General features: G+C 32.8%; 1 protein-coding gene across 1 annotated transcript in view; it reads left to right on the top strand.

The window, feature by feature from the left end:
* Cfap47 (cilia and flagella associated protein 47) overlaps positions 1-16306 on the top strand; it is a 205726-nt gene that overhangs the window by 143308 nt on the left and 46112 nt on the right. Inside the window, exons 51-55 of the mRNA XM_048335454.1 lie at positions 1573-1677; positions 5652-5749; positions 12734-12909; positions 14636-14746; positions 15328-15439. Of these exons, the coding sequence (XP_048191411.1) occupies positions 1573-1677; positions 5652-5749; positions 12734-12909; positions 14636-14746; positions 15328-15439 (602 nt within the window). The remainder of the gene's footprint in view (positions 1-1572; positions 1678-5651; positions 5750-12733; positions 12910-14635; positions 14747-15327; positions 15440-16306) is intronic.

The following is a 16306-nucleotide window of genomic DNA, read 5'->3' as shown; positions in this document are numbered from 1 at the left end:
CTGTGACTAACCTAAACCTGTGCTAATTATTCCCTATGAGGGAGACCATAGAGTCCATGTTTCTTTGGGTCTGGCTCACTTCACTTAGTATAATTTTTTCCAGGTCCTTCCATTTCCTTACGAATGGGGCAATGTCATTCTTTCTGATAGAGGCATAAAATTCCATTGTGTATATGTACCACATTTTCCTGATCCATTTGTCTATTGAGGGGCATCTGGGTTGGTTCCATATTTTATTTTAAGAATGGTGTTATTCACTTGGTGTTTCAAACACATGGGAAGGAAATATCAGGCTTCAACAATTTACTTACTTTTTAGTTTTCTTTAGTACCAGCCGGAGATAGTGATTCTTTCACCTATGCCTCTTGTGTAGTTCAAATGCTAGTGTGTAGCACACACAGTTTCTGTGTTGAGATGAAGTCCCACTGACTTTTTACCTAGACTGCCCTCAAACTTTTATCCTCCAAATTTGCATTATCTTAGTAGCTGGGGTTATAGATGTGTGTCACTGTAACCAGGCCCTCTTTTTTTAAACTACTTTTACTCTTTTCCATTTAGTTACTTTGTGTTTCTTTTTAGAACTGCAAACTGCTGTGACTAGGCCCATTACTTATGTCCAATGTGCTTAACTTCAAATGTCAACACAGCAGTAATTATTTGCATCTTTTGAAGTCTTCCAATCACTATTGAGTCATTCAGCATCATAAAACCCATTAAAAACCATGTTGTAGGTAGTCTGAGCTATAACAACCTTATTCCAACCATACCAGTGAAGTAATGCACATCTATTTTAGGGACTCCAGACTGTGAATCGATTCGAATGAATTTCTTTTCTTTCATTTTTAATTTGGTACCATACATTTGTAATATGACAGGGATTCTTTGTGATATTTCCACAAATACACAAAAGTACTTTGAAAAATTTCACTTCTCCACTATATTCCTATTCCCTGACATCCTCTTCATAACTTTTCTAAAGGCATTGATTCTCTCTCTCTCTCTCTCTCTCTCTCTCTCTCTCTCTCTGTGTATGTGTGCGCGTGTGTGTGTGTGTGCTCACATGTCCTTTTCTACATTTTGATGGTTAACTGGAGAAAAGAGTATCATGAACTTTTCTTGCCTGGGCTGCCTTTAACCCATGATTCTCAGCTCTCAGCCTCTTGAGTAGCTAGAATTACAGGCATGAACCATCAGCACCCAGCATACAAATAAGTATTATTTTTTAATGAGATAATTAATAGTATATTAATAGGACTGAAGAAGAAAAAAATACACAGCAGCAGTCACTCGGTATCAATGTTATCTAAAATATGAGAGATTTATTAATTGACACAATGGCTTCATTTTTTCAGAAAATCTACTGAAATTATTATTTAATAGGGATTTTTGTTTGAACTTTTATTGCACTCTTCTGTAACTTTATCCGGCTTAATAATCATACTAGCTTGTAGAGTTTATGTTTATATTCATATTTGTAAGTGTTTAGACAGAGTAAGCAATACTTGAGACTAAATTTCTGTTTTTGAAAACTCCTTCCTGGTTAATTTGGCATCTAATACCTATGTGTTGCAGGTTCACTTACATTTTGTGTTCAAAGCAGAGATGAACCTAGTTCTCAGACGAGTGAAGAACTGACCCCATCTGAGGACTCTCACGTTGTGTTTGAAGAAGAAACAGGTAAATTACCTAGGATAGTTTCATGAAGAAGAATCAGGTATATTTATTAAGATAGTTTCATGATGAATCTATTATTCAAATCCTCATTACCATTCACATTTTCCCTTTTATTAGGACATTAATTACACAGGAGAGAATTCATTGTACTATTTCCATAATTTCAAATAAGACACTTTAATTATAAGCACCCACTTCAGTGCTCTTTCTTATAGCATTCTAATTCCCTACTCCCACATCCATTTTTCATCATTCTTGAAAATTTTAAATGAGTTTCAAGATGACTTTCTCACACATTCTGCCTAACCTGCTTCTTCCTCCCAAGTTTCAAGTAATTTCCACATATATCCTTGTCTTTTTGCTTTAGGCTTAGATTTGCTTCTTATAGAAAATGTATGCTCTTTGTCTTCATGAGCATGATTTTTCACTTAACATGATAGCCTCCAGTTCCAAAAGAAAATTTCTACAAACAGCATAATGTGATTTCTTCTCTATGGCTGAATAATATACCATTGTATGTATTTATATACTACATTTTCTTTGTTATATTATTATTATTATAAAGGTGATGTATGGAGGGATATAAGTCAGGGAACTAGTACATTTCTTTTTGGAAAATGTTACTCCTTCCTTCTTTCTCTCCCAGTTTTGTCCTCCCCTCCCAACCACAAGTTGTACAGTTCATTTTCAACATAGTGTCCAGTGAGTTCCATTGCTGCATTTGTTCACTCTCCATCCATCTATCATGAGGCACTCTTGCTGATTCCACAGCCTCCTTATTCTGAATAGTGTTACAATGAACATGGGTATGCAGGTATCTCTGTTGTATGGTGGCTTACATTCTTTCAAATATATGACCAAAATTGGAATCTCAGGGTTATTTCGTAGTTCTACTGTTACATATTTTTAAAGAATCTCCATACGGATTTAAATAGTAGCTTTACTAAATTGCATTTCACTAACCGTGTGTAAAAAGTTCATTTTTCTTGAATCCTTTAAAGTATTTCTTATTTTCTTGATGTTGAGATAAAATCTCACTGAGGTTTTGATTTGCATTTCTTTCATGTCTAAGGCATTAAATATTTCTTCATGCATTTATGGGTCATTTATTAGGAGAGCCGCCTTTTCTATTTCTTTCTTTCTATTTAAAATTAACTTATTTATTCTTTTTACATTTAATATGTATCTATACATACACATGCACAATGACACACACAAATATATCAATATTTATCATATATATACACAAATGTACATACATATGTGTGTATTGGTTTTCCTTCTCATGCTATGAAACTTTCCTTGAACATTGTTAAAAAGGATATCTTGTGACAGAAGCCCAATGGAAAATGTGTTGGTGATGAATTGCAATAGTCTTGGAAAGTGTCTTATTCATTTCATACATTTTTTATTATCCTTAAGTAGTTGTACAATGAAGTTTCCATTTAGCAAAGCAATTTATGAATACTGTTTATATTGGTCATTGTCACCCTTTCAACAGTCTAATCCATCCTTTCCCTGCCCACCCATTCCCTCATCTTCTTAATTTTGTTGGATATACATAGGATTCTTCACTGAATTCTTCTGCTCTTCTCTTCATTCATCTACCCATTTCCCATTGACCCCAACCCTTTCAGATAACTGCAGTTTCCTGATGTTTTATTTTCCTGAACTTTGATTTTGCCTTCTTAAATATACTTTTATGTATAAGTGACAGAGACATAGAACTTAAATAAAATAGTTGAAAAGGTGGGAAAAAATCAGCGACAAAGAAGTAAACAAAAGGAGAGATTTTTATTTAATGAATTTATATTAGAGTTCTTAAGTAAAATAGGAACACTAGTAATTCTCTATCTCTTACACACACACATACACACACACACACACACACATACACACACACCCTTTTAGTTCTATTACTCTAGTTGACTTTGGAGTTAGTTTGCCAAACATCTAAAATAATGGTAGTCATTTTAAGGTTTATCGGTCCTCCAGTTTGAAGCAATTCCAGTGGTCTTCGTACTAGCTCAGATCCATGAATCAGTCTCTTCAGTTATACTGTTTCTTACCTGTATTATTTCTGTATGAGTTAAAGCATTGAAATAATCAAGAAGAATTTTTTTGTTATGCAGAAATTAAAATGTTTTCTATTTAGAGAACTTTCATTTATTTAGAGAGTTGTATTTAAACATAAACACATTCCAACTGCTTTAAAAGAATTAAAGATCAACAAATGCATACAAATGTGAGAAAATTCCTCAGTTAAATAAAAAAGAAAAGAAAATCCCTCAGTAAGTTCATACAAGTATAAATTTGGCAACCTCATGCTCTGTAGGTTAATAGTTTTTAAGGGCATACACAAAATAAACACAGGAGACAATACAAAATTCGAAAGTATCATTGACTTTAAGAACTTTTCACAGTGCCTGCGGATGCAACTTAGTGTTGGAAAACTTGTCTAGAATATACCAGGTCCGGGGTTCCGTTACTCATACCACAAAGGGAGATAAAATATTTGGAATGCCTGGACCACCTCTAATTCTCTTTCTCAGATTGTTTGGCATGACTCTCAGGCCTACAAATTTTATGTCTTATGTTCACTAAAATATTATAATAAAATGGAATCCAAGACAGTATAGTGCAGCACATGATAGTAGAGTACATGAAGTAAAAATACAATGCCATTCAACATAGCACAATATGCCACTCAATGTCATTCAATTTTACATGATTTCATACAATACAGGCAGTACAATGCATCAGGAAACAATAAACTCATAAATAACTCACAGCCCAACAAAATAAATAACAGGAAATGGGCACTCACTTGGGGTTGGGGGTCAAGGGGCCAGAGGGGGTAGATAAATGATGAGATGACGAGGGGAAGGATGCAGTCATAAAATTCAGTACATGTCCTACAAAATTAAGAAAATTGAGGGAAAGGGTAAGGGTTGGGAGCTATGGAGAGAATGATGAAAAGGGTGACATAGATCAAATTGCATTGAATTCATAAACTGCTTTGTCAAATGGCAACACCTTTGTACAAGTACTTAAAGATAATTTTAAAAATTACCAGGAAAGATTTCCAGAAGAGGGAGACATTAAGAAAGACATTATTCTGGGCCCCTTATTTCATAGAACAAGGAACTGAGGCCCAAATAATTTAGTTACTTACCTAACTAAATAAATGTAGCCTAAAAGGTTTTGAATTTTTTAAGTTGGGAAATATTAAAGTGAATATTCATGCAATTTACTAAAATAAGAGGCTATCTAAAGCCCTAAAACGTTTAGACATTGGAAAACAGAAGAATACCAAAATGAGAAGCTGAACAGGTGAGGAAAAAACTCTCTATGCGGGGACATTGTGATTGTTCAGAGCTACAGATTCAAAGGACAAGGTATGGCTTGGGGCATTTGCAGTTGCTGCCTGCATTATAGACATTATTGCCTCACTACTTAGTCCAAAATCCTTTGTAGTCTTCCTTGTGTTAATTTACTAGGCTCATTTATACACTTTCAGGAAAACTGCTATCTCATATCCCTTAATTTGTCCTCAATCTAAATTCTTATGTACTTGAAATGCACCATTGTGAATTGTAATGTGTTCGACATTTATATGGACCTATATATGAATATGTTTCCAATTAGATGAAACACTGTAATATTTCTTTACATTATGAATCCTTGACTTAAAAGTAAACCCATAATTTCTTTTAATAGGGAACTTGAGTTCCTGGGACAGGCATACAACCAGAAACTTTAACAGGATTTTCTAATGCAGGATGAGCCTCTCTTATTGCTCACAAACTATGCTGAGTATCCTCTCTTCAATGCTCTTGTCCAATGCACTAATTAAAAATGATTTTGTATATGACTCTCAAATTTGTGTGAAGTACTATATTCTGAAGCCCATGTTAAGAATCCTGTAAATGTTTTCCTGTTTATTTAGGGTTTTTTTGGTTTTGTTTCATTTTCAGACGAAAATTATACAAATTTTAGAATATGGTATGATATTGTGATCCATTGCTCCCCTGGACCACCCAGAGATATTATTGAAGTGGATTGCTCTGCTTTGGTAAGTGTTATTCAATGCTCAGAGACTCTGTGAGTTGGGAAACAGAGCTTTTGTGATACACTTAACTTTCCATCCTTAAAACAACATTCATGTGACATAAGTACCTAGGCATAAAGCAATCATAGCAATGTTAGATTTTCAGTACTTTGAGAAAACATCTTTTTGTGATATGATATCTTTTAGTGACTGCACTAATTAGAATTTTTCTTCCATAATTCAACTATAGCAGTCACTTTGAAACATATTTGGAACAACTAACATAGGTTTGCTAGCAATGCTGAAGAATAGAATTTTCTTACTTGAATTAATGAAGTGTCATGAAATATGTACTCAAAGTATTTAATAAATAGTATTATTAAGAGTGTGGATTTAAATGAAATAAGATTACAATATTAATTGAAATTAACAAAGTTTCAATTACTTGTAATTGCCTGCTGGTTACAACTGAAATATTTAAATTGAGCACAATCAAATGTTATTTTCATTTCAAAGTATGTAGATAGATTTCTTCATAGATTTGATTAATTGGAATCTTAAATTTGGCTACCATAAATAGAAATTAAGTGAGGAAACATTTAAAATATTTAAGTCTATAAATTAGTTATTTGTCCACTCAGTTTCTGGGTAAATTTCCCTGGAAGCATAGAAAATACATGCTGGAAATATTGAAATGCACTCATGTATAGCTTTCAAAAGCATTATCTTCTTTAAAATGTTTTATTATCATTCAATTGTTATACAAAGGAGGCTCCATTTAACAAAACAATTTATGAACATAATGCATCTTGATCAGTGTCATCCTCTTCAATATTATCACCCACTTCAACCCACTCCTTCCTTTACTTTTTTAAGTTAGTGGTATATACAGTGAATTCTCAAATGCATTCTCCCCTTCTCTCCCCCTTCATTCTTATACCTCTTCTCTTGGCCCCCATTCCCCTCTTGCATATACCCATTTCCTGGTCACAACTCTGATTTTTTCTGAAGGTCATAGACTATGTATGGATGCAAATGGATAAATCCATAGACTTTTTCTGGGGTTTCTGGCACTAGCATAATTCCCAGGTACATAGTAATGCATTCTAAACCCATGTTTCCCCCAGCTAATCGTTAGCAACTAACCTTGACAGTAATGTGCATTCTGTATGGTTCAGATTGAATGTTAGGTTGTGAGTAAAGGATCAAATTGGAAGCATGACTTTCTTAGATTCAGTAGTGTGTATAAGTGAACAATAGCATTTCTAACTTATAACTCCCATCCTGATTCTTCCAAGTTCTGAGCTACTTGAATTGACAATTCAAATTAGGAAAATTTTCTACACTGATTATAGTTATCACTTACTCTGAATTACATAATACTTCTAAAATGTCTTTCGCTCAGTTTGCTTGATGACTTGGTTGTGATTTTGAAATGAACAAAGTTAAAATTGAAGGTTTCCGCAATATGTTTGACTTTAATATTGTTTGGTGTTTATACCTCAAGAACAATCATTTTATATTGAACTTATTAATACCTTCTGAGAGAGGATACGGTGAGAAATATTTCATGCTAGAGAATATTGAATTATCATTGAGTCAATAATCATTTATAGATACAAATGTAATCTTTATATTTATTCTCTCTGTGGAAGTGTGTACCAGCAACCAAGTGACGAATATGATAGTTTTAGTTCCATCTGAAGTGGCTTCCTTCATTCAATAACTTTCAAATGTACAACATGCACAAGGTTTGGGGGGCTTGATCCTCAGCACTACAGGCTATAAAAAAGAAAGAAAAGTAATCTACTATGGTAGCTTTCTAAAGCCATCCAGCGCTCATAAAGCTGAGTCAGGAGGATCCTGAGTTTAAAATCAGCTTGGTCAGTATGGAAAGTTCCAGGCTGAATGGCAATATAGCAAGTCCCTGTCTCAAGGCACTGGTGAATATTCAGAATATCAGGCATATCAATAATTCAATTTATATACAAACACAAATTCCTCTTATAAACTGCACATTTATTCTATAATGAATATTTACTGTGTCTTATGTTGATCTCTGGTATTACTCTAGAAAGCCATAAAGGCATAGGGATCAACATTAAGAGCAGTACTCTAATTTCCATGAGGTTTAAAAACACAATGACTGAAATTAAGTATTTCATAGGAAATTTTCTTTTGTGCTTTGGAGGATTTTTCAGATAAAATTACAAAACTGAGAAGCATATGTCATTTTATTTGAGTATTAGAAAAAGGCATTGTTACACCATTTTGAGAAAAATTAGTCAGCTATTTCTGTCCCATACAACAGTTAACCCAATTTTCAATAGTTTAATACAATAAAAGATTATCATTATCATCCATTGCACTTGTTTCTGGTTGGTGAGTGGCATCCTCCACGTGTGATTCAAGTATTCAGCATCTTTGTATATGTGATTTTTTTTTGTCACTTAGGGAGTCAGAAAAGTATAGGAGAAACAGAGAAGAAATTTGAGAGGCTAAAGATTGGGGGAAAAGTGGAAGGGGGAATTTTCTTCAGAGACTTTCCTCATGAGCAAATTTCAGAAAAACTCAGATGGCAAGGTGATTTTAGTTCATGTGCAATTGTTATTAAAGGGTATGAAAAGGTGAATGAATGGTTCACTATGTTTTTAAGCTTCCCAAAATATCTCTTCCTTTAAAAGAAAATGATAATAATGAAAATGAAATTTCAATGTTGAAAAGATCTTATATTTGTTTTAAAAATGTATGCACTCTAATTTCTTTTTTTTTTTTTGTTTTTTTTTTTTTTTGGCCAGTCCTGGGCCTTGGACTCGGGGCCTGAGCACTGTCCCTGGCTTCTTCCCGCTCAAGGCTAGCACTCTGCCACTTGAGCCACAGCGCCGCTTCTGGCCGTTTTTTTTCATGAATATTTGAATTTTTATTATTCTAAATTTTAGCAATTTGTTCATGCTCTTCCTGTTTAAAATCTTTATTTCACAAGATTGAATATGTGTATGTTAGTGTTTTTGCAAAGGAATCTGACAAATGGAAGCAATTTTTTGAGTAGTCATTATGTTCACTAAAATATCCCTTAAGTATAAGGAAGTGAAAAATACTGGAGGCTTCTAAAGGAACGCTCTCTGCAATTGAACCTAAAAGAACCTATATGAAGATGAAGGATTGCTTAAGACTACCTTGTGTACAGTCAATACTATTTTATCTGAGTTTCAAAAACAATAAGTCCAAACAAACTTATGTTTTATTCAATAAATTAGCGTTACAAGCCTACTTATCACAGTATAAGAATATGCCACTGGCAAGGTAGTTAACACCCAAATATTAAAAACTTTATCATAAAGTATTCACATAAATTCAACTCCTCATAAAGTTTGAATTATTTAACATAAAATTGAATGGCAATAATGTATCTGTTATATTCTTTCCTGTAGGGATAGGTGTGTGTGTGTGTGTGTGTGTGTGTGTGTGTGTGTGAGAGAGAGAGAGAGAGAGAGAGAGAGAGAGAGAGAGAGAGAGACCCTTAGAAATGTCCTGGTAACCTAGGCCCTGTAATAGTTTTATAAAATATGTCAGTAAATTGACATATGCTTACACCAAGTTATTGGTGGAGGAAACATTGAAAAACTGATTTAATAGTAATAATGTCATTTCCTTCCTAAATTCTGTTTATTTGCTTGTTTATATTGGGGTCTCAGTCTGTTGCCCACGCTAGCCTTGAACACTCCATCCTCCTGTCTTAAACTCTGAGAGATTTAAGATTACAAACATCACTGCCATGCCTACACAATACCTTTTTTATGTTATTTGGTTAAAATGATTAGGCATTTCTGGAATTTTATCAATAGCATAAGGAGTGGTACTTCATTTTTTTATTTTTTAAATTTAATTTTATTGTCAAGTTGATGTACAGAGGGGTTACAGTTACATACATAAAGGCGTGAGTACATTTTTTCTCAAACTTCTTACGTCCTCCCTCATTTTTCTCCCATCTTCCCTCATCCCCACCCCCCAAGTTGTACAGTTAGTTTACAACATATTTTCTTGCAAGTATCACTGTTGCAGTGGTTCATCTTTTGTCCTTTGTCTCACCATTTGAGGTTCCCCTTCCCTTTCTTAATTCAGCTAAATGTACATACAATACTCAGGGCACAAAAATGAAATAAAGTGATAAAGGGGTAGTATTTAAAGAACAAACTTTGAGTAAATCTTGATCATCATAAAGTGATGAGGACAAAAAAGTTCTTAACATACAGAATATATCAAATATTTTAAAATATTTTATTCATATTGAACTTGGGGTTTGAAGATGGCTCAGTGATAGAGCATATATACACAAGTATACATACATATATTTAAAAGCTACCTATAGTTTGAAAATGTATATTATTTCAACAATATTTGGAAGATGGGCATTTAAAATACAAATCTATGTAAGAGTGTATTTTATGAGATGTTTTTCTATTTAGGCTTAGAAGAAAACAATATCAGAGGATTGATGAAATTTAAAATTTATTTTTATATTTTTAAGTTCAAAGTATTTTCAACTAAATATAGTATATTAATAACAAACTTAAAACTTTTGACTACAATGAAATGTTCTTTTCTGTTGATTCTATTACTCTTTTCAGGGCTGCAGATAATTAGATATCAGAGAGTCTCAAGAGATTAAAGAATTGATTCTTCTAAGCATTCAACAATTACTATCTGATGGTTGCTTTGTGAAGGATATTGAGATTAACATACAGACCTACTTGGTAGATTTCAAGTGGTCGGTTATGATACTTGGCATGGTTGCCAACAGGCAACTGTGACATAAATGCTTTATAGTTTCCTTCCCCATTTCCTCCATTCAAGATGCAACATGAGAGTTTAATCCTGTTGTATGGATTGTAATTCACAGAGAAAAGCACAGTCTTAAAAATGTAATTTTATTCTGTCTTCAAAGTTTAAGACCTAAATGAGTTCCATGTGCTAGTACTTTTCCTATGCATTTGTGTGTGTGTGTGTGTGTGTGTTTGTGCGTGTATTGTTACACTACTTGGGTTTGAACTCAGGGTATTACACTCCTGCACAGCTGCTTTGCTCATGGCTGGTGTTCTACCACTTGAACCATGCCCCCATTTTGCTAGTTAAAATAGAATATCTTGTACTTGGCCAAGGGTGGGTTGGATTATAGGCATGAAGCCACTGGTGTTTGACATTTTCTTTTTTAGACAAGGATCTTAATGTCCCATGCACAGGTTGCATGTGGTGAGTGGATTAAAATCAGTATTATTTTTAAGTAGAATGCAATTAAGTATACTATGAAGTATTAGTGTCATAAGTGGTAATTGCAGGGATGGGTTTGTAAAATTGTGTGATTTGTATATTTGGATGATGATATGCAGAAAATTGAATTATTTTGTGGTTGAATTATATATTGTTAAAATATGGAAAAAATCACATGCTATTTTTGCTTCTGTGAAGATTATGTGGCATTTTCTTGAGCCGACAGTGATTATCTTTGAAAAATATCTAAGTGATAGGTTAGGATAAATGTCTATAGCAAAATGTTTCAATTTTCTATCTTAAACTTGAGGTAAATTTTCTAGGCCAATATGCAGTTGGTGATATTTGATATCTGTCATAATCTTTCCTGTAAGGTTGTGTGTGTATATGTGTGTGTGTGTGTGTGTGTGTGTGTTCCTTAGAAACACCCTAGGAAACTAAGCACTATAATAGTTTTATCAAATGTGTCAGTTAGAAAATTGACATATGCTCACATCAAGTTACTGGTGGAGGAAACAATGAAAAACAGATTTAATAGTAATAATGTAATAGGCAAAAATATATTTTAAATGTAATTTCACAAATACTTTGCTTACTATTTAATTATGTGGGTCCCAGTGTTGTAGTTGCTATTAAGAAATTAATGTTACAATTTATATATATGTGTATATGTAATATATGTATATCTACATGGACATTTTCATAAGTACACACATGTATTTACATATGTGTATGCATCCACACAAACACACACATATATATACATGTGTTTTCTTTTAAACTGACCAATTTATATATATATATATATATACACCTATACCTAGATAGATAGATAGACAGATTGATAGATAAATATATAGATGCCTCTCTATATCTATCTATATAATATATATACATACATATATATATAGCCATCTCAATAGCTCTATACAATATGTAATGATCAGGGTATGTGGCATATCCATTACTTTTTTGTATGTATTTGTACGTTGATCTTGGGTCTTGAACTCAGCGTCTGGACTCTGTAGAGCCCTGAGGTTTGTTGCTCAAGGCTAGCACTCTACCATGTGAGCCACAGCTCCATTTCCAGTTTTTTGTTGTTAATTGGAGATGAGTCTTACAGACTTTTCATTTATGGCTTGGTCTCGAACCGTGATCATTAGATCGCAGGTTCCTGAGTAGCTAAGAGGCCAGACATGAGCCACCATTGCTGCCTGGTCTTGCACATCACTTTTAACATTCCTTTTTTTCTATCAAGTATTTTGAAATACAAAAAATATTGTCATCAAAAATATCAATGTGGGGGCTGGGGAGATAGCCTAGTGGCAAGAGTGCCTGCCTCGGATACACGAGGCCCTAGGTTCGATTCCCCAGCACCACATATACAGAAAAAAAAAACGGCCAGAAGCGGCGCTGTGGCTCAAGTGGCAGAGTGCTAGCCTTGAGCGGGAAGAAGCCAGGGACAGTGCTCAGGCCCTGAGTCCAAGGCCCAGAACTGGCCAAAAAAAATATATATATATATATATATATATATATATATATATATATATATATATATATATATATATATATATATCAATGTGGTTTGGGAGAGATGAAGGAGAATGGTGAAAGAGGTGACATGGATCAAAATAAAAAATAAAAGAAATAGCTTTATGTAGTAGTTTTCCTTATATTTGATGTAGAACATGGACTGTACTGACCCTAAAAGCTAACTATGTGTTTGTTTTGTAATTCTAGGAAACAGCTTGTATTGAAATACCACTCTCTAATTCGACAACCAAGCTTATTCGAATGAATGTGGAATTAACAAATCCTGCTCTCAGCGGATACACAGACTTCACAATTAAGCCATTAGAAAGTATTAACTATGTTGTGCGGTATTCTCCAGCAACCAATGGTTACAAAGAAGAAAGGTACGATTTTCATATAGTTTTATATTTTATTGCTCCTTTAAAATTAAAAATTGAATTTTAAAACTTTGAAAATTGTCTCCTTACATGTGCTCAATTATTCTCTGATACAATGTATTACAGCTACTATTTTTTTGCTTCAGTGAAAAAATTATTCTTTACTAGAATATCAGGTTTAATAATTGTAAATTTCTGTTTTATTAACCAAATCTTTTTTAGTTCAACTTCTCAACGAAATGCAATTGATTACATGTGACTTAGATTAAACTTCTAGCTTCCTTGATACAAATTATTCTTTATGGTGTCTCAAGTTAGTACAAATAACTCACTTAAATGACATAGATAAAATTATGGGTCTTATACTGAAAACACACATGCATGCATATATACATAAACATATACTAACAGTATACAAGTGTCCTTATAACATGATGGATAAATATAATTGTATATTTAAGTTGTATAACATTATTTTGAAAAAAAGTTAATGTATGTATTACTTCACATATATTTCAATGATTTGATATGAAAACACTTAGATTCTCTTCTGTCAGAAATTTCCAAGTATAAAACATGTTATTAACTATCATCCATTGTGATATAATAGATCTCTCAAAATTAATTCTGTACAACTGAAATTTTATAACCTTTGACTAACATCACCAGCTTAAACACTCTGCTCAAACTTCTGGTAACTATCACAATATTCTCTGTCTCTAAGTTTATTGTTTTTAATTTACTTTTGGAAAATTTATTTTATTTTTAGTAGCATATATGAATTACACAAAGGAATTTCATTGTGTCATCTATATATGCCTTATTATAAGTGATCATATTCACTCCATTACTTTTATTCTCCTTTTTTACAATATTAATTGATTTCATTATATTTTCATACATTTGCACAATGTATTTTGATCATATTCCCCTTCCTCATCGCACTCTCTTCTTCCTATCCCTTCTACCTGTTTCCCTCCAAATTATCTCGTTGTCAAGGTCATGTCCTTTAAATAGTTAGATTCCCCAAACAAGAGAAAACATGTGATATATATTTTCCTGAGTTAGGCTTATTTCATTCAACATTATGTCTTTAAAGATAACTTTTTTTTTTGCTGGCATTCATTAAAAGATAACTTCAGCTTATTTTTGGGCTCCTTGCTCCATTATCATTGTGACTTGAATTTTACCTACACAGACACATAAACACGGACATACAGAATTCTCAAACCATCAAGAAACGATAGAATGAATCCTCCAATTTATAAATAATGCAAGTGATCTCCAAAAGTTGTGTGACTACTTTGAAGTTATACTATGAAAGATGACAAAACTGAGATATAGGCCCAATTATGAATTATGCTTTTAGCCTAAGACAAAACTATACCCTTCCCAAATATGACCACATGCTGCTTATAAAGAAGCTTGCCAGAACAATGTTATTTGATAGACTTCAAATGAAAGTACACATGTATATAACAAACTGAACTGGAATATAATGAGTTAGAAAGTTGCTTGTTATTGATCTTGAAAGATATTTAAATATTCTTGTTTAAGCACTTACTAAATACATTCTGACAATGTTTTTCTTAAGTAACAAAGTGAAAAAAAATTTAATGTATCACAAAGTGGTGATCAAATATTGAAACCAATTATTTCTACTAATTTGAAAAGTTCTTTTCTTAATTATTATTAAAATACTAACAAAATTTTCAATACTTCTGTCCACCAGCATTATATTTCAACCTAAAAAGAATGAGGAAGAATTCTGGTTTTTACTAAAATTAAATACTTCACTTCCTAAAGTAAATAAAATACCAGAAATAAAATGTGACCTTGGAAAGTAAGTCCAATAAATTGATAAGATTATTTTATGCAAGCATGGAGATACAGTGGATGGGGACAGAGAACTGTTTTTAAAAAATGCTTCAGAAGAACAAGTGATTTAAAAATACATGGTTTTCTTGTGTTAGAGTATGTTAATATGTGAAAACCATGTTTCAGTTAACTTAAATGTTGATTAAGGCCCATCCCTTGTCAGTATGACTTCACTTCAGTTTAACTATGTTTATGCCAGATAATTTCACTGTCAGAGGTAATGGATGCACTGGGAGTAAAGACTGCAACATATTTTAGTGTTATATGATCATTTTATATTGTGTTTTTTAACGAGTTGAGCTTGAACAGTTGAATAGCATTTTATTTTTTATCTTATTTCAGTTAGATCTTCATTTTTAATTGAAATATGGTTTTTACATTGTCAAAACCCACCATTATACTTGAAAAATATGTATAGTTATTAAGTGCTACCATATATTTTGGGAAAGGTACAGTTTGACTCATAATGGTCACCTTTATGGAATTTTTGTTTAACAAGATTATAAATGCAAGAAAATTTACTACTTTTGTTTTCTATTTTTCTAGGGAGTTTCTATATACCCTTTCCTTATCTAATCCTACACATGAAACTTTAGAATTACGCATGGAAAATAGTAATCCTACACATTTTTTCCTGGATAATAGCATAGAACAATCAGTAAGTACCTTCAGAAAATCATGAAAGCTCATTCTACTAGAACATTTTCTAATTCTAATTTTAGGACACTAACAAATTATTATTGTTGTTTGAATTAGTTTCATATTCTTAAGATTATAATTTTCTACATGTTTCCCTGAATTTCAATCTATCATTCAAACATATGTTCATATATTTTTGAAAGTGTATACTAAAATTATATTAACTGTCAGTTCTACATAAAATAGTTGTGTTTTCTGACCACTTTACTTTTTTGTTTAAAAAATAGTTTCTTAGTAATTTTAATTCAATCATTTTATTTCCAGAGCCCCTAAAGACAGTTCTTTCCTACACCTTCCTTAATTGCTGCCTTTGCCCAGCATACACTTCCAGATGTTCCTGAAAGCTCTGACTTCTATCAATCCTTCAGTTCCTCATTCCAGGGTTGTGTCAAAAACGAGGGCTAAAATAACAAGTTTAATAATTCTCTTTATGTCCAGGCACCAGTGGCTCACACCTGTAATCCAAGTTACTCAAGAGGCTGAAATTGAGGATTGTGGTTTGAAGTCAGTGGGGGCAGAAAAGTCACTGTGAGACTTGTATCTCCAATTAACCACTCAAAAACCAAGAGTGTCTTGTGGCTCAACGTGTTAGAGCACTAGCCTTGAGACAAAGAACTCAGGGACAGTGCCCAAGCCCTGAGCTCAAGCCCCACCAGGAACCAAAAACAAACAATAATTCTCTTTCAACCTTTAAGATACAAAACACTTTATTTATGCTTAACCTGAGTATGTTTACAAAGAGTAAGACACCATTGTTTACAATGAAAAAGCACACTCATTCATTCAAATAAAATTTCAAAATGACATTACAGAGATCAATGACATG

This window comes from Perognathus longimembris, chromosome 28, assembly GCF_023159225.1.
Source record: "Perognathus longimembris pacificus isolate PPM17 chromosome 28, ASM2315922v1, whole genome shotgun sequence".
Classification (NCBI taxonomy): Eukaryota; Metazoa; Chordata; class Mammalia; order Rodentia; family Heteromyidae; genus Perognathus; species Perognathus longimembris.
Note: the sequence above shows the minus strand (reverse complement) of the source record. Positions and strands in the feature narration are given on the sequence as shown.